At 43.1% G+C, this 18,667-nt stretch overlaps 3 protein-coding genes across 3 annotated transcripts; 2 read left to right on the forward strand and 1 right to left on the reverse strand.

Moving 5' to 3' along the window:
• The first annotated feature begins 2,033 nt into the window (after positions 1-2,033).
• Positions 2,034-9,208, forward strand: LOC115680980 (autophagy-related protein 18h). Its single transcript, XM_030604819.2, has 9 exons — positions 2,034-2,331; positions 3,992-4,447; positions 4,669-5,112; positions 5,443-5,688; positions 5,762-6,562; positions 6,632-6,807; positions 7,724-7,842; positions 7,932-8,462; positions 8,839-9,208. The coding sequence occupies exons 1-9, from the start codon at positions 2,152-2,154 to the stop codon at positions 8,841-8,843; spliced, it is 2,958 nt and encodes a 985-aa protein (XP_030460679.1). The 5' UTR covers positions 2,034-2,151; the 3' UTR covers positions 8,844-9,208.
• Positions 9,209-11,236: 2,028 nt separating this feature from the next.
• LOC115681024 (uncharacterized) lies at positions 11,237-13,497 on the forward strand. The gene has a single exon (XM_030604880.2). It carries the CDS (start codon positions 11,356-11,358, stop codon positions 13,249-13,251), a length of 1,896 nt encoding a protein of 631 aa, XP_030460740.1. The 5' UTR covers positions 11,237-11,355; the 3' UTR covers positions 13,252-13,497.
• Positions 13,498-15,620: 2,123 nt separating this feature from the next.
• Positions 15,621-18,040, reverse strand: LOC115680994 (gibberellin receptor GID1C-like). Its single transcript, XM_030604838.2, has 2 exons — positions 17,894-18,040; positions 15,621-17,202 (listed from the first exon to the last, which is right to left on the reverse strand). Exons 1-2 carry the CDS (start codon positions 17,930-17,932, stop codon positions 16,204-16,206), a joined length of 1,038 nt encoding a protein of 345 aa, XP_030460698.1. The 5' UTR covers positions 17,933-18,040; the 3' UTR covers positions 15,621-16,203.
• Between the last annotated feature and the right edge of the window lie 627 nt (positions 18,041-18,667).

Raw genomic sequence — 18,667 nt, forward strand, 5'->3', positions numbered from 1 at the left:
ACCAGTTTACGGTTTTTCCCTTTTATTTGTCACAGATTTACCAATTTGTGATTTTTCGTGGTGGTATTAATCCAATTTAACGGAGGGTAAATTTGTCACAAGTATACCGATCTGGAGTTTTTGGTGGTTAAAAAAGTAATTTTTGGTAAATTTATTTATAGATGTACCAGTTTTTCATGGTATTAACCCAATACTAAAATAGCAATCTTGCAATCTTGCTAACGAGCTGATGTCTTTCAATTTAGGCAGAATAACAGGAATAACAAGCAGGAGAAAATACGCAGTCCCGGTTCGATGTATATGACCCCTTCAGCAAGGTTTTGAGACCCGATTCATCGACCGAACGATAGAAACACGAACTCGCGCGCACACATCAATCCACCACAAGCAGCACAAATTGCGCAATTATGGCATTTTCAGCCGATACCCAGATCCCAAAACATCTATCGTCGTTGATTTGGATAGTTATTTAACTAATCCGATTCGATTACTAGATATATTCATTTATGTATGTATGTATTTTTTTTCCCATTTTTGGTAAGAAAATATGAAAAATAGGGGGCAAAGAAAGAGAGAGAGAGAGAAAGAAAAGGACGAGAAAACATCTCGACCGGGACTTTGACAGTTAAAGGAGGGAGGACGACCATATCCCCCCGTGAAATCAAATTTCTGGTTCGGCATCTCGCTCCCAGATATTCTCATCCCTTGTCGTGACGTAACCCCTTGTCCTCCGTATTTCTATTTTCGCCCCCCCCCCCTGCACTTTCGGAAAATCTCGTATTGACCCCGACATCGTCCCCGGTATTTTCAATCCGACCCCTCTTCCCTATTAGGAATGGTAACGTTTTCCCTTTCGATTTGTTCTGAGTTAGAGAGCGACGTTTTGTGTCTGCCCGTCTCGAGTCTTGAGATGATTCGAGAAGTTTTGATTGGATTATGATCGAAAGAGGAAAAAGAGTTGAATGATTATTCTGCGATGACAATAGAATATATGCCCATTTTGTGTGCTGTGCATGCCAGATATACACACTGCCTTACCAATAGAGGAGACCCAGTCGGGAGATCGCGACGTCACGCTAAAAAAATGCGCAATTATTATGTCGGCCGGTTCTGGAAAGGGCAATTGTAAATTTGACTGTTATGGAGCGAATGCGATGTATATGTTGGTTCAATGCATGCATGCAAAGATTAACGGTAAGTCTAACCTAATTGCAAATGCAAATACCTTCTATCGAGATCGATGTGTCTAAAAAAAAAACAAAGAAAGGCTGATTATACTTCGAACCTGGAGCACAAGCCTCCTATGCCGTCGTGGAGGACTGCACATTCACTTTTCTTGACCCTTGGGATATTTAATTTGCTCTTGCCCTCGGAATCCATCGTTAGCTTAAACATCAAAAAATATTCATTTTTGGGTCAAATCTCGAGATCCTCCTTGCCTGAGATGCTCCGTATGAAACACATCCGGTGCCTAGAGAAAGGTAGCGATCAATCCTTCCAAAACTGTTCGTTTCGCCTATCGATCCCATCAATGGATTCCCACGCCATTCAAGTAACGATCGCTCATTCCGTGCGGTTCATCTGTCTTCATTACGACTTCTGCGATACAATCAAATTTTACTTCCCCAAACATTGAAATGAAGATAGAGCATCCAATTTTATAGATCATGAGCTCACCAAAAGCTACACAATCAAAACCGGCAGACTTGCAAAATGGGACTGGAGTGAGAATAACGAAAACTCCAGGGGCATATCTGCAAAGAAAAAATCTACTCTCCGGCACTTGCTTGTGCTGCAATTAACACCAGGCGGACGGGAGGAGAGAGAAAGAAGAGAGAGAAAGAAGAGAGAGAACAAGACGTTCATATAGAGAGAGAAACGAAAGCCAGACCAAAAGGAACCGTCTCGGTTAAAGGTCAAAACACCAACCACCGCCACCGCCCGCCGCCGCCGCGAGGAGGCCCAACACGCCACCGCCGAACGCCGCGCCGATCCGATTCTCCGGCGATCGTACGGCCTCGGGACGACGCCGCCGCTGCCTCCCTCCCCTCTCTCTCCGGCGTCCACCCCCTTTATGCCCCTCGGCGATCGCGCTCCCCGGTAGCTCCCCGGTCGCCGGCGACGAACAGCCGAGGCTCCGTCGATCTGATTATGAAGAGTTACGGCGCCAAGGCCAACGGTAGCTTCGTCAACCACAAGAGCAGCGGCGCTACGAATCGATTCCTGCCTAACTCTCTGAAGTTCATTTCCTCGTGCATCAAGACCGCGTCGTCCGGCGTCAGGTCAGCCGCCGCTTCGATCTCCGGCGAGGCTCACGACCGCAAAGATCAGGTTTCTCTCCGGTTTTCGTCCTGTGTCGCGAGGGGATGCGTGTGGTCACTCGATGATGCGCGATTAGTTGGGATTTTTCGAGTAATCGTTTTTGGGCGTTTTAGGTTTATGATGATAGTAATCGGTTACTTCTTGTTGTTCATGACTTTCCGATGAATCGACGTTGAACTGATTCGGCTGCTCGGACTGATGCCGCATGACTTTCGAGAGTTGTACTATTCGGTGCGAAGACTTAATTAGAGGTCTTATGAATTGTTGGACAGTTGTTCGGTTCTGAATTTTCGCTGTTTGTGGCTCTCATTTAGGTTTGATCTTTAGTTGCAGCTATTGAGCTCTCGTGTTCGGTTTCTCGGTAAAGGAAAATGTGGATGATTTAATGGGAGTCGATGGTTAGTGATTACACTCGTGTTTCATACCGTGCGTATGAAACTTTGATCATTTGACTTGGGAACATCCCGGGAGATCGTTTTACCGTGCTGTTATAAAGCTTAATTGACTTTCGATCTGTTCTCGAGGAATTAAGTGTAGATCCATCTTGTGGGCATGTGGGAATCTGCAATAGATGTAATTTAGTCTTCAGTAGTGCACCTTTCTGGTTATCTAGGGAGTCTTGGATGAAGTCCACTGAAAGGGAGTCTTCTTTCTGATACTCGTTCTGCAACGAAGTTGTGTTTTGAATGGGGTGTGGTATTTTGCTAGCTCAATCGTGGCTAAGATTTGTCATTTTTGCCGACTGACTCGCATCCAAGGCTCTATCTACTTACTAGAAAATTAATGAGGAGGAAAACGAGATTTTCGTGTGGTCGGTTTGCATTCAGCTCTGTGCGTGTGCATGTGCGTGAGAGAGAGAGAGAGAGAGAGAGAGAGAGAGAGAGAGGTTCTTATATTTATGAAATGAAGATGATCTTTACTTTCACAAAGAAGAGATAGAAGTTTCAATGAACAGCTCTTCTCTTGTTTACCTCATCATTATTTTAATATATTCTGGCTAGCGTTCTTTTATCAACTTGCTATATCTGACTGTGTCTAGATGTGGGAAACTTCCTGTATGGCTAATTTAATGATATGAAAATTCTAGGAATATATTTGATGCTTTAGATTCTCATGTCAAGTGGGAGAAAAAGGAAAAATTGTGAGAATTGTGAAGATTTTTGCCTTCCTTTTGGGATTTATGATTTATGAAGCTCGTTTTCGTACTAAGAAACCTCTAAGTCTAGAGCGTATCGGTAGATGCAATAGTAAATTTAGCTCAGAATTACCATGGAGACAAGTGTCACGGGCCGGCAAATCCTTGGCCGCAGTATAGCCGGCCCGTGACACGAGGGTATTTGATTGGGCTAGACCTTACGAAAAAATATCTTTCGGTTGGATTGCATTCATGTACGAATTCGTCGTTTTCATTATTTCGTTATATTTGTTATTCTCTCTTTCTGTGCATTGAACAGGACATGATCCCTTTCTTAGTTTCTGACTGATAGTCAAATCCGTGTACTCTCTAAATAATGAATCTGTGAACCGAACTGATGTATGTGTTCGCAATATTTTGTCCTTACGTTTACCTGATCACAAGTAGGATAGGATATACTTCTTTTGTTTTAGGTTGATTGCTTGTCATTGGCTCCGTACAAACATGGTCTAAATTTCTCATTCTGCCAACCAGGTGCTTTGGGCTGGCTTTGACAGGATAGAACTTGGCTCATCTGTCTTCAAGCACGTTCTATTGCTTGGCTATTCAAATGGTTTTCAAGTCCTTGATGTTGAAGATGCCTCTAATGTCAGTGAAATTGTTTCAAGGCGAGATGAGCCGGTTACATTTTTACAGATGCAACCCCTTCCTGCAAAGTCTGAGGGCTGTGAAGGATTCAGGGCATCACACCCTCTACTTTTGGTGGTGGCATGTGATGAATCAAAGAGCTCGGTTGTAATGCAAAATGGGAGGGAAGGTTTTCACAACGGCCATACCGAGGATCAAAGTGGGAACCTAATTCTGGCTCCCACTGCAGTTCGCTTTTACTCTCTCAGGTCTCACAGTTATGTTCATGTTCTCAGATTCCGGTCAACAGTGTATATGGTCAGATGCAGTTCTCGAGTTGTTGCCGTGGGTCTTGCTGCACAAGTAAGCATTAGCTGTCATATACGTCTTGTAGTCAAAGACATTTTTTTCTGAAGAGAATTTTCGCGTTATTTTCTATATGCAACTTTCTTACTTGGAGTGCTTTTGGGTGGGGCAATAAGAAATTGAAAGGAAAAGATCTTCCCTTAGGCATAGTTATTTATTCCTGCGCCTACTGTAAAACAAGTTTGACTTGCTAATTTTTTTGCGTATTTGGATGACAGATATACTGCTTCGATGCACTCACTCTTGAGAATAGATTTAGTGTCCTTACATATCCAGTGCCTCAGTTGGGAGGGCTAGGAAGTATGGGAGTCAATGTTGGTTATGGCCCCATGGATGTTGGTTCACGGTGGCTAGCTTATGCTTCTAACAGCCCAGTGACGTCAAACACAGGCCGCCTTAGTCCAAAAAGTCTTACTCCTTCTCCCGGTGTTAGCCCATCTACTTCACCCAGCAGTGGAAGTCTGATGGCACGGTATGCCATGGAATCCAGTAAGCAGTTGGCTACTGGCCTGATCAACCTCAGTGACATGGGCTACAAGACCTTGTCTAGGTACTATCAAGAGCTCATCCCTGATGGATCAAGTTCTCCGGTACCTTCGAATTCAAGCTGGAAAGCTGTCCGAGCTCAACCTCATCCAAGTGAAACAGATGTTGCTGGAATGGTTAGTCTTTTGAAATGTGATTGAAGAAGCTGTGATATTGCTTCTCCAAACTTAATCCATTTATTGTATTGTAGGTGTACAATATTACATGGAAACACTGTTTATTAACCCGCATATTGTGCTTTAGACTTTTGAGTTGTTGAATGTGATTTTTATTTGCCATTGAGGAGGTAAGTTTCATGGTGTATCAGCAGCTTCATGGTAAGGGTAGCAACAGAATAGTAAAAGTTTTGTTGGGGAAAACTTTTATGAAAAGGTTATTCTTTTAAATACTGTTCTAATAGCTTTTTGGTGGTTTGATTATTTGTAACATTTGACTGCTGATTGCAGGTGGTTGTCAAGGATGTTGTTTCCAAAGCTATTGTATCGCAATTCAGAGCTCATTCTAGTCCTATTTCTGCTTTGTCTTTTGATCCAAGTGGAACAATGCTGGTGACAGCTTCAATTCATGGGACTCATATCAATATCTTCCGCATTATGCCATGTCGCTCGAAAGCTGGATCAGGCACTCAAACTTATGAATGGAGCTCTTCACATGTGCATCTTTACAAGCTACATCGTGGCATGACTTCAGCTGTAAGTTCTCCCAGCAATCGTGCTTGACGATGGTCATGTTCCTCAGTTTTTCATGTTTTCTTTTTTGCTACAGGTTATACAGGACATTTGTTTTAGCCATTACAGTCAGTGGATAGCTATTGTCTCTTCCAAGGGAACTTGTCATATTTTTCTTCTATCCCCTTTTGGTGGTGAGACTGTTCTACAGATGCATAATTCTCATGTTGGCCAACCCACCCTTTCACCAGCTTTATCTCTACCGTGGTGGTCTACTCCATCATTCATGATTAATCATCAGTCTTCTACTCCAACTCCACCGCCACCTCCCATTACTCTTTATGTAGTTAGCAGAATAAAGAATAGCCACACTGGGTGGCTTCATACGGTCAGTAATGCTGCATCATCTGCGACTGGAAAGGTTTCTGTCCCATCTGGTGCAGTTGCTACCATTTTTTACAGTTCTACAGCGCGGAATCTTCCGGCCTCCCAGTCGAAGGCTCAAGCTCTGGAACACTTGTTGGTTTACTCTCCTTCAGGACACTTAGTTCAGTATGAGCTGCTTCCACCAGTGGGAGGGGAATCAAGTGAGGCTGTTTCTCGAATTGCGCCAAGTTCTCCATTGCAGATTCAAGATGAAGAGTTGCGGGTCAAAGTTGAAACTCTTCAGTGGTGGGATGTCTGCCGAAGATCAGATTGGCCGGAAAGAGAAGAATGCGTTTCTGGGATTGCTCCTGACCGACAAGCTTCTGAGATTGTAATGGATATGTCTGATTCTGAGGACACTAATGCTGGGGACAAAGAATCAGAAAAATCATATGAGCATTCTCACTTGTATATAGCCAATGCTGAGGTACAAATGAGCTTTGGAAGGATTCCAATATGGCAGCAATCTAAGGTATTTGTGATAAGGTGAAGTTTGCATTGTTGATGTCATCGGCTATACTCATATACCCATTATTTGCAGATACATTTCCATGCCATAGGTCATGAGAGAGCTGAAGAGCAGATCCTCATTGAAGATGATTTTGCTGGTGAAGTAGAAATAGAAAAGGTTCCTGTTCATGAGATTGAAATACGGCGAAAGGATTTATTGCCTGTTTTTGATCATTTTCAGCGTAATCATTCCGCTTGGAGTGAAAGGTAAGGGCCAGTCAATGGTGTGCTGTAATTTTATTAACTATCAACACAATCATTGTCAGCCGGCCCCACTTCGTGGTAGCATCTTCACTTGTCAATTAATGGTACTAGTTAATTAATGGCTCTATTATCTTTTCTCATGAATTCTGAAGCCAAGTCATAGCCATGCTCTTATTATTTGGTTGATTCTTTAGGGTCACTGTAATAAAAGCTTTGTTAGCACCTTTATTATATTTTGCTGCCCTTTGTTTGGACTTTAAACATTTGTTTTACATTATCTCTTATTTAATGGATGATGCTGTACACTGTAAATGAGGCGTCTGCGATACACTTAGTATTGTGCGAGCTTAATCCTCTTGCTTTTAGAATTTACTAGCTTGCCCTTGTTACTCATTTCAAGCATTATAAGTTACCATGTGCAAGGATGGAAATATTTTGTTCTATTAGATGATGTTCGTCTGTGTCCTTTAGGAACATAGTTTTTTGGCCTTGGTGGTCATTTGAAAAATTTAGTTGCTGCTTTTCACTTTGAAAGGAATTTTAGTGGAAAGTCAAGATAGAAGGAAAGAAATTCATAATGGGGCTTTGCATATTCGCAACTGTCTGTGTAAAGGTAAGGTCTTGCATTGTTAGATATTGCCTTTAGGGCGTGAAAGTGATTCCTAGAACGATGCTACGCTGAAACTGTTCTGGCATTGCAGAAAGAGGCCAAAGGACCATATGGTCTGTTGTCTTTTAAGTTTTGTGTTGGGTGTTATCCAAACTGGAGATGAGACCTTCATAGCATACTCCATATAGGCCCTTAGCTTTTCTGGGGATGCATCATTTGACATAATATGTTTCAGCTGTATGAGTAGTCATTAATACCTGCTGCCAACTTTCTATTACTACTGCTGATAGCAGAGTTGCTTTCATTTAGGGGCTTCAATGGGGGCACATGTTCTCCTTCCTATTTTAACATGGACAAGGAGAAATCCTTTGAGAATGGAGTTGTATCCTACCCTAAATTGGATAGCTCAGTGGAAAACTCAGATGCTGGTGAGAGAGATGTCAGGGGTTATATTTTTCGTATGTGTTTGAGTGATTTCCTGATGCATTGAACTAATCTCTGTTACACTTTTTATCAGGATGTTCACAGCACCCTTATCGGGCCACTGTACCGTCCGAGCTTAAGAATCATCACGTAATGAACGGACATTGTGGTCTAGCCCCAGCCTTGCTGAAGCAAAGTTCCCTTAATAAAGATAATGTTTTGGTTTCTTCTGAGCATTATATGTTGGGTTCACACCCTGCAGATTGTAAATACCCTAACATTGCGTCATCTTTGCCGAGTGGCTCTCTTCCTGCTCAAAGAAGCACTGCAGATGGTTTTAAGCCATCAAATAGTGGTGGGGATAGTGAAGTTTCCAACGCGAGTTCTAACCGTTCTGATTCTAGTGTGAACATTATGGATGAGGGACTGATAAATGGTTCTTTGGAATTTGAGCCGTATTTCCAAGAGGGATACTACCGAGCATCAGCTGTAAATGAATGCTGTGATTCGGGTGAAGCAGTTGCTGATGTCGATAGTAACGGCAATCCCTGTGAAAGAGAGAAATCTGAAGAAGATGGTGATAATGATGACATGCTTGGAGGAGTTTTCGCCTTTTCTGAAGAAGGTAGGAGACTGTCTTATTATGTGCTATATGATGTTACTCATTTTGCAATTCCCATTGAATTTAACAAAAATAGCCAGCTTCTGCTAAAGTCAATGTGCGTGTTATCTTTCAGCTCTCTCTCTGTGTTCCATTCTGACGTGGTTTTATGTTGAAGCGTGAGAGATGTCGATAGCCGCATATTTAGCTAGATCCATATGTTTCTGCTTGCCGCTTGCTGTTTGGTAATTATGCTGTCCTGTTAAGCGTCTTGTTCCATTTGAGCTTTTATTTTAGCATGCACAGCGCACACGGATGAACCCGTCATGAATCGCGGCTGCATATACCAAATCGTATTCGTGTTGCTGATTCCGTTGCAATCCCTTGGTCGTTGTTGCAGGTTGACGTTATCCATCGCGTGTTCGACCTCATAATAATCTCTATGATCCGGACGCGCTGATTGGACTATTCATTGGAAGCGGGCCGACAGACTGTATCGCTCGTTCACTACAACTGACGGAGACAAGTGAAGCGACTTCAATCCGATGGCATTGGTGTCGCTGTATATGAGCCCAGATTTGATTCTTCTAATTCTCATCATGTAAATACTGTAAAGTTGGGAAGGATGATCACAAAAAAAAAAAAAATCAATTGGTGTGAACAGTTGTTCGTACGCTTTTGTAACATTATTCATTCTTGAAAAGAAGAAAAAAGGGGGAAAAGGAATAAGAGGAAAAAGGAAAAGGGGAGGGTAAATGTGCTTATTTGAATTTTTTGTGGCGGGATTTGAATGTGCAAAGTTTATATACCAACTGCGATGAATGGGTAGGTGCACCAAACTCTGTGAGCTGGGTTTGTTATGCAATTCTGAAAATCATTAAGGGTGTGTTCGTTTTAGATGGTCGTTAAAGATGTGCTTGTTTTACTGAAAATTTCATGATAAAGGAAAATAAATTTCATGAAAATCATTTTTCAAGAAAAACGATTAGTCTTCACCTATTTTATAGCTTAGGCAGATAGGGAGGTTTTTTGGGTCATTTTCCCCCAATTCAAACTTCTTGTTTTCTGTTGAAAATGTTCTTCGTGGATCGATTAATTTTCCGCCATCGAAACACCCGAATGACGAAAAACAAAATCCCGGAAACAAATTTCCTTAAAATAAACGGACCCGAAGTACATTGGGATCATCCATTTTGATTTTTTCTTTATTTGATGGTGGGTCATACCATTTCATCATGGGAAGGAACTCCATGTTTCGAAAGGAAGAGAAATGAATCCCACAGTTTTGGAGATAATACCAGGAAATGAAGAGGTTCGAAATCAGCACCCAATCAGACATTTCTCAAAACGGAAAAAGGGGAAAGAGGGAGAAAATGGGTGGCCACGAGCCCACGAAATGTAAAGATTATCTCATTTTCTTGTGTGGATTTATTTATAGTTTAATGATAATGCAGACCCTTCATGGGATGCACAAAATCGATCCAGAATGTCTGGTAAACGAGTCTTTCTGGTCATGGGATTGGATTGGATTTTCGTGGGCCAATGGGGTGTGAACGAGGAGATCCAGAGATATCCGAGTGAACGTGTACAGCCACCAAGATCACACGAATTTGGGAGCAAGATGGACCAATGAATAATAATACCCATTTTTGCCGTTAATTCAGTGGATAAAAATATTCATGAAAACTACAGTTTGTTTCCTAGAATTGGCAGAAATGTCTTCATCGGTTGCTGATGTATATGGCACAAGACCTGGTTAGACGGGTACTAATGAATCTCGACGGAAAATAAATGATTTGTAAAATATTTTTCTGAATTTGATTGCTCGTATTGCTTGAAAATAATTAGCAATGAAAAATGAAAATTATCGACAACAATTTATGTCTAAGCATATCTGTGGATGAAGAAAATATTTTTTTCATTCATGTTTGTAAGTGTTACAAAAAAAATGTATGAAATTCATTTTTAGCGAAACAAATGTACCTAAAAAAAAAGATGGAGACTTAGGAGTTAATTAGATACGACTTTTGAGGAGCATTTGACCCACTCGCTACATGTGTACAAGTCATTGTCTTTCAAATTAAACTATCAGATTTCTCGGATAATTTGAGTGATCCTTCTGATATGTTCTCTTGAGAGATTCTTCTCCTATTTTTTTCCTATTTTGATTTTAGTTGAGAGATAGATTTATTCATGGGCATTATTTTTTTTTTCATGGGTATTATAATTAGGTAAAAGAAAATGCTTTTTATTTGAGTGGCAACCAAAACACAAGGGAGTGATTGTAAGGTTCTCACAAGAAACTCCTTTTTTTTCTTTGGCTTTGGTTCAAAGGCAAGTAATCCGTGGCCACCAAAAATTCGTCAGAAAGATCCAATAGACGAATTAAAACCCTAATTATAATCAATAACTTTTTCGACTTTGACATAATCACGAGCTCATAATACATTCATGCCGATATTAAACCCACGATAATTTTAAATTTAGGCAACCGAAATTGTGTCATATTCGGATTCCTCTATTACTTACAAAGCGTCTCGAGTTACATTTACATTCATACCAAGTAAACAGATCTCGATCGAGAATAATATCCCGGCATTCCCTTCTCGACATTTTATTTCTGTGGTGGCTAATTCAATTCATGCACCACCAGCACTTATTACAAATCTCCAATTCCAACCACATCCATCCCAACCCCACAAAAGAAAACCCTAGAATCCCTCAATTTGTGGGCCCCCAAGAATTTGAATTTCCATGACCTAACACATCCCCCTCTCTCCATTTAAAAACTCTTCCCCCCCTCAAACTTCTCATCCTCCCTATCTTCTTCAACAACGCACGCCCTCACTTCTGCTCCATAGACGCCCTAGCAAAAACCCTAGCCCGCCACCCCACCAACCCCACAAGCACGCCAAGGATGGCCAAGAAGAAGGTGCACCACCACCCTCAAGAAGACACCCACGAAGAAGGAGGAGCCCCTCCCAGCGACAGCACCCACCACCTCCACCACCCCAAACCCGCCACCATGGACCAAGACGACCGCCGCCACCCCTCGTCGGAGAAGCTCCAGAGCCTCAAGTCCCTCAACGCCATGCTCCTCAGGGAGACCTCCGACCGGAGGCACCAGGTGGAGTCCCTGGAGCGCGCCAAGAACGACCTGGAGAGCGAGCTGGCCCGGTCCGGCGGCGAGAGGGAGGCGCTGCAGGCCGAGCTGGGCCGGGCGGGCCGGGAGGGCGTCGTGCTGGCGCTGGAGAAGGGCGTCATCTGCACTTTCCTGGAGACCCAGATGGCCGAAATCGGCGCTCGGGTGGAGAGGCTGGTGAAGCAGACGGATGCGGATGCGGAGGGGTTGAGGGGTAGAGTGAGCGAGCTCGTCGATGGCCTCGAAAGGGAGAGAGCGGTTTTGAACGACGTGAGCAGCGAGAGGGATGCGTTGAAGGTGGAGTGCGCGGGCTTGGTGGAGAAGGCGAGCCTGTTGAAGGAGGGCCTGTGTGAGATGGAGAAAGTGAGGAGGAATCTGGAAGGGAGTTTCGAGAGGTTGAAGTTGCAGAATGAGAAGTTAGTCAGAGAGAAAGAGGAAGGGGAGAGAGCGATTGAGGCGGCTATGAGTGAAAGGGATTCTGCCAGAAATAGCTTGGTGCTGGCCGGGATTGAGGCCGGCGAACTGAAGAGTAGAGTTGAGGAACTCGGAAGGGTCAATGAGAGTTTGGAGATGGAGAAAAATGGGCAGCAAGTGAAGATGTATGAACTGGAGAAGGAAATGGCTGTGTTGAATGAGATTGAGGTGAGTTTGAGAAGAGAGGAGGGAGAACTGAGGGAAAGGGTGTCCGAGTTGGAGAACAAATGTGACGCGGCGGTTGAAAAGGAGAAGGAGATGATTGGCCGGATTAATGGTTTGAGTGAGGAAAACCAGAAAAAGGAAGAGACCATCGAGAAGCTCAGAGAAAAGAACAATTCGGCGGAGAGACTGTTGAAGGTGGCAGAGAAAGAATTGGAGGAGAAGGTGCGGCTTATGGATGGGATAGTTCGGAAGAAACTCGAGGTTGAGGAGGCGAATTATTGTAAGCAGAATGAGATTGCTGGGTTGCTCAGAGAGGTTGGTGAACTGAAGAATGAGATTACTGGGTTGGATTCGTCTTTTCGAAGTCAAGTGGACAAGAACAGGGCTCTGCTGTCCGAACTTAGCTCTTGTAGAGAAGATTGTGATCGAGTCACTCTCGAGAGGGACAACGTCCAGAAGGCGCTGGACGAGGAGAAACAGAATGCCTTGAATTTGAGGTCCACAGTTTCTGAAACGAAGAGCAGAGTTGACGAGACCATGGAGGAGTTGGGGCACACCAGGAGTGAGAGAGATGAATTGATTTTCGAGAAGAAGAATATGCAAAGCAAATTCGAGTTGTCTGAAAAAGAAAAGGAATTGCTTGAGAAGAAGGTCATAGATGCACAGCAAACTATTGAAGACTTGGAGGCGAAAATCAAATCTGCTGGTATCAAGTTTGAGCGAACTTTGGCCATCTTGAAGAGAACTGCAGCTCTAGCGAATCGGGTTAAGGACGGGGCAGATGGTAAAGAAGAGGGAACTGAAGAACAGAAGCTCGAGGAAGATTTTCAACCATTCGCAGGAGAATTAGAAGCCATCAAGAGTGCTTTCCTGATCAAAGAGTCCCTGGTGGAAGATCTAAAGCGGCAGAATGAGTTGCTGCAAGACTCTGCAGCCAAGGCACATAAGCAGAAGGGCATTTGGACATTGCTTTCCTCGGCAACCACACTGTTCGCCGCAGCATCAGTTGCGTACTTCGCCAGGGGACGATGATACGTAGTAGTTTCTTCATTAGTCGTATCTGTTTTTTTACGGCTAGTGAGTACTTTCGCTTGCCTGATGAACCGATGAAGTTACGTTAAGAGGCATGATTTGATTCATGCCGTTTTTGCTGTCCCTTTAAACATAGTATGCAGAACAATAATGTACTTGAACATTCTGGAATTGCTTACTCAGAGTCTCAGAGATATGTTTGAATCTGAATCCTGCAGTTGAATTCCGTGATGGTAGTAGTTTCTACATGTTCTCATGTTCTGGCATTTAACTTTTTGTCTCTAGTGATCTCTGTTGCGGTGCTATTGCACAATTCTGTTGGTAATGGTTGAAACATGTGTCCATGATTCGATGAATATATCTTCAAACATCAAATGGATGGTTTACTGACAGCCGGGACCATGAACTTTGCGATCAAGAAGCATCTTAAAGCTTACATTTATATATAAAAAACTACCATCTCTTTAAAAATCTCTAATTTGCATCTCCTCCAAACTAAAAAGACACATTTACCTTGAAACTCGGCACCCATCTCTTTCCTCTCCCTCACCCGACGACGCTGCCACCATCACCCGACGACACTGCCACCATCGTGAGTTATGAGCTCGGCCGCAGTGGGGGCTTGCGTGAGCCTGGCGACCTCCGTGGTAGAGCTCGCATCAACCACATGAGCTTTGTCACCCGACCTTGATCTGGACCATGTTTGAGGTAACGACCATTGCCAGCCTCAAGTTGGAATTTGGCGACAGTCGGGGACGCCGAGGCTAGGCTAGGCAGGAAGGCGGCGGCCGGCCAGTTACGGGTAGGAGAGTTATGGTGGAGGAAAGACAAAATTCTGTGTTCAGATTTATGGATTTTCTTTGGAAAAATGACAACTTCCATAAAATAATCAAGGTTGCGAGGATGCAAATTAAAATGAACAAGTTCCATGGTCCTGAGCGAACCCGACGGCCGAACATCAATTAAGAAATGAAAACCATCTGTACTATGGCTCGTTATTCTCGGGAAAAATGACACAAATAACCTCTGAATTTTGGCCCAATGGGCAATTTACTTCCTAAACTTTTAGTTTATTTAATGTAGTCCCTAAACTTTAACATAATATTCAATGTGGTCCCTGAACTTTTAATTTGTTCAATGTGGTCCCTGAACTTTTGATAGATGTTCAATTTAGTCCATGAACTATATAAAAATGTTCAATGTCTCCCTTCCATTAATTCAAGTTCAGGGACTACATTGAACATTTTTATATAGTTCAAGGACTAAATTGAACATCTACCAAAAGTTCAAGGACCACATTGAACATTATACTAAAATTTAGGGACTACATTGAACAAATTAAAAGTTCATGGATCAAATTACACATTAGATCAAAGTTCAGGGACTATTTGTGTCATTACGCCTTATTCTCGCATTTTCATGCGTCTCTGCAGTTTTGGGCTCACTTTGTTCGTCATTAGTAAAGCATCATTGAGAAGATTTTGTTGCTTTCTACCATCATTGTAGATAGAAAAGGTCTTTGTTGGAAGAAAGTCTGATCAGTGAACATGTCTTCCCATCGATTAGTAGGAACATCTGCATATATACAGGTTTGCAGCTCTTATTGTGAACGCCAGCACCTTTGAGACCCTGGTGGAAGTTCTCAATGCTCAAGTGGTTCCTTCAATCCATCCAAGAACCAACCACCCTCGTATAAACCATCATCCACTTCCAATTTCAACCCAATTTCAGCATTTTCATTTCCTTTCCAAAGAGCAGGGCAACCAAGAAATGACAGGAAAAAGAATGAAATATCAAATCAAATCCCAGATAAATGCTAATTGGTCACTAGAAAAGTCCTCTCAATGATTGAATTACATCCTTTTGTGTTTTGTGGGCACAATTTGGGGCTCAACGAGGATGCAACTTGAATGGACAGAGATGGCCCCTGTCTGCGGGTTCTTCCCACTAGTATGCACTTTGGAAGCTGGTAGTGAACCAACAGAGCTGACCCCGTACTCAGTAGTGCATAAGCACCAGAGATGCTACATTGCACTAGGCACATTAATCCAGAACGACAACGTTCCCGCCGACTTAACATGACATCAGCATGTACATGATCGATTCGCTCTCGTGGTTATTTGAGGAAGACGACTGGAAGAAAAGATTCTTGAGGAAAAAGACATCATGAAAAATGGGACTTCACTAATAAATGAAGGCATGGACCTTTTTAAGAAAACAGCAACATACTAGAGTAATCTGTACATTTTTATCTGTTCCTTCTAGTGGACAGAGATCTCCCATAGCTCATAACATGAATGAGCAAGCATTTCGAGGGAGGGAGAGTCAAATTGAACTAACAAAGCACATCACCCAGAAGAGCACTATAGTTAAGACCAGTGCATCAAGAGCTTTCATAACATAGATTAAACATTCTATTTACACTTGCCACGGAGAGTAAATTACAAAGATACATGATGACTACACAAAAAGCCAAACAATTTTACAAATATGGGGACACTTAACTATATTTGCTAGGGAAACACCATGGATGATTCCAAATCCATGTGTTCATATTAGCCATATGATGTTAGGCGGGAACAGCGATCCCGGTTGGTTAGCCCACCAAATGCTATTGCCAAACTCCTTCCTTTCCATTACACCAGAGAAGTGGCAATTTGAATTTGGTGGGTATAGTGGACCAAAATAAATAGCTGCCGAATCACTCGAATGTCTCGAGAACAAAACAAAAGAGATCCAGCTAGATGCTGAATCTTGCACGTGCCCAAACAGCCAGCCTAGTTATCTTAACCAAGAAGAACGAGGCCAAACTGGAGCAACTTCAGAGCAACATGATAATAAGAGCCACGAGTAGTAAACACTGCACATTCTATTATACTTACGCATCACCACCATACCGAGCCAGAATTTCAAGCTTCAAACTCCATAGCCAATCCTCAGTCAAGACTGACACTATTTGCCATCGGTGTTCACAAAGCTACTAATTTCATCCATCACTGTGTAGAAATGGTCATTGTTCGGCAGCAAGTAGAATCCAATTGTCGCCTGCTCCAAAAACAATAGCTTCACCTTCTGGCCGGCCTTCTCTAGCCCTTTAGCATAAGCTAACTGCCAATCTTGAATTAAGTCCAAACCCGCCACAACAACAAGACTCTTGGGGAACTTAATCCCTTCCAGACTATTCCCTCGGGGACCAAAAGGGTTGCATGCAGGATGATCACGATTCTCACCTTCCGGCAAGAAGGCTCTCCAGTACCAGTCCCGTTCTCTTAAGCCAACAAAATATTTCCCATCTAATTTTTCCTCAGACTCAGTTCTCTCCTCTCCACCAAACATTGGATTGAGCAGTATGTTACCTGATACTTCTATTTCAGCTTCAGCAGCTCTTAGAGCAACACTGTGAACTATATTTCCACCAGAGCTATCACCAGCCAAAAATATGTGCACTTTGGAATCAATTTTACTTTGGAGCCAGGATCTGGAGCTCACCCATTTAAGAGCCGACCACCCATCATCATAGGCACAAGGATATCGATTCTCGGGTGCACGGCGATAGTTCACGGAAACTACAACGGCCTTGCAAATGCCTACTAATCTTCTGCATAAAGTATCATATATGGCACTGTTAGCAGATGAATGCGCGAAACTTCCTCCATGGAAAAAAACAATGACAGGAACGAATTCAAGGTCCACAGGCTTCTCGAGATCGATCAAACTTGGCTGAGGTTCCTCAGTAAAAGCTGGGCGGTAAATCCGGCAAAGGAGGTTTGTTGCACGATCAATTATAACATCAAAGGAGACGATACCATCAACGGGGTTCGCATTTGCAAGAACCTTACGATCGAGGAACTCTGCTAGATGGCGGTTAAAGGTTCCATCAGGGCGACGGAGAAGATTGTACTTCAACTTGAAATTGGAAATTAGGACCCACATATTCAGAGGGACAACCATCTGGGCAGACGAAAACGGCAAACAATGTTGGATTCCTCATATATGGAAGTAAATACTGTTCAAGTACAGAATGGAAAACAGTAGTTGCAAATCCATCTAGAATAACTTAAAGATCATTGACCATGCTTGTACCGATTACTCAAAAGAGCTTGTAAAAGCATTATATGATCATACGGTAGGAATTCATCAACACACAGCGGTGACCGAAATGTGAGCTGAAAAAGATGTCAAATCGTCATGAGATAGTGGATACAAAACACCCAAACCGGTACATCCATCCACGAATAAGTTGGTGAAACCGCAGATTAACAAAAGGAGAAAGATACCCCTAAATGATCATCCAGTCCCAACAGAACCATAGTAACTGTCCAAAGCCGAAACACCAGAAAATCAAACCTTTTCACAAGCAAGATGACAAATTCAGAGTCATAAAAGATACCCTCAGCTGATACCGAAGACAACCATCCAAGCTCCGACCGAAATCACACAAAAAGGGCAAAAGAACATGAAAAAGTATCATACATAATTCCAGGATCAAAATACACCTAACTACACAAGATGACCGGACGACAAAGCAAAAAATCCCATGCTCACCATCTCTTTCACCCCAGAAAACACACCAGAATACGGAAAGAGATAAAGGGGAAAAGAACAGACATCACAAAAGAAACGACCCCAAAAGCAAAATTACCTTGGATTCACTAAGACTGACTCCACTGCTCCCAGCCATGGAAGTAAGAAAACCCAGATGACAAACGCCGAGATCCTCCCACCACAACCCCCCTACCCCAGAAGTCGTCAGATCGCGACTTCAGGCACGACCCACTTCACACGACCCATCACGCTCCGCAACCAGAACAGAAACAAAAAGCCAACGAAACGAACACCACGAACTCGCTCCCCCCACCCTACACGCTCAGCTTACTATACTCTCTCTCTAGCTCCAAATGGGTGCTCGAGGGTGAGGAAAAAAATCAGTCCTTTTTGTTCCTTTGTCCCGTGGGGAAAAGCCACCCGGCGTCATCATGGACCTGTCTCTACAGAGGGAATGGGGAAGGGGATCAAAGGGAAAGTGAAAATGGGATATTATCCAGTGGGAGGGACAAGAGACAAGAGGTTAAAAAAATGGATTAAAAAAAAATCTCTCTGCCGCTGCTGCAATGAAAAGAGTGCGGAGTACAGAAAGGAATGAGAGAGAGAAGAGAGAGAGAGGGTGGGTGTGTGGACTGTGAGCGTGCGGCAGAGGTGAAGGATAAGGGGGGGTGGGCGCATTTTAGCACCTTCTGCGGAGCAGATGCTAAGATGAGCTGGTGGTGACAGAGAGAGAAAGGGGAGAGAGAGAGAGAGAGAGTGTGGCTGAAAAGTGGGGACTGTGTTCCGTGGGGGTCCACACGTCAAAGCCAATCTCTCCCGTCACTCGATTTTGATTTTAATTTTAATTTTTTTTTAAGCTTTTTGCTTCTTC

This window comes from Syzygium oleosum, unplaced genomic scaffold (genome assembly GCF_021117445.2).
Source record: "Syzygium oleosum isolate NSW1041296 unplaced genomic scaffold, Sole_v2.1 Sole_v2.03, whole genome shotgun sequence".
Classification (NCBI taxonomy): Eukaryota; Viridiplantae; Streptophyta; class Magnoliopsida; order Myrtales; family Myrtaceae; genus Syzygium; species Syzygium oleosum.

Coding starts and splice junctions, on each gene's coding strand:
- LOC115681024 (XM_030604880.2), top strand. CDS start 11,356: ATGGCCAAGAAGAAGGTGCACCACCACCCTCAAGAAGACACCCACGAA.
- LOC115680994 (XM_030604838.2), bottom strand. CDS start 17,932: ATGGCTGGGAGCAGTGGAGTCAGTCTTAGTGAATCCAAG. Junction 17,203..17,893: donor TCAGTCTTAGTGAATCCAAG/GTAATTTTGCTT, acceptor TCGTCTGCCCAG/ATGGTTGTCCCTCTGAATAT.
- LOC115680980 (XM_030604819.2), top strand. CDS start 2,152: ATGAAGAGTTACGGCGCCAAGGCCAACGGTAGCTTCGTCAACCACAAG. Junction 5,689..5,761: donor ATCGTGGCATGACTTCAGCT/GTAAGTTCTCCC, acceptor TTTTTGCTACAG/GTTATACAGGACATTTGTTT. Junction 7,843..7,931: donor AGTGGAAAACTCAGATGCTG/GTGAGAGAGATG, acceptor ACTTTTTATCAG/GATGTTCACAGCACCCTTAT.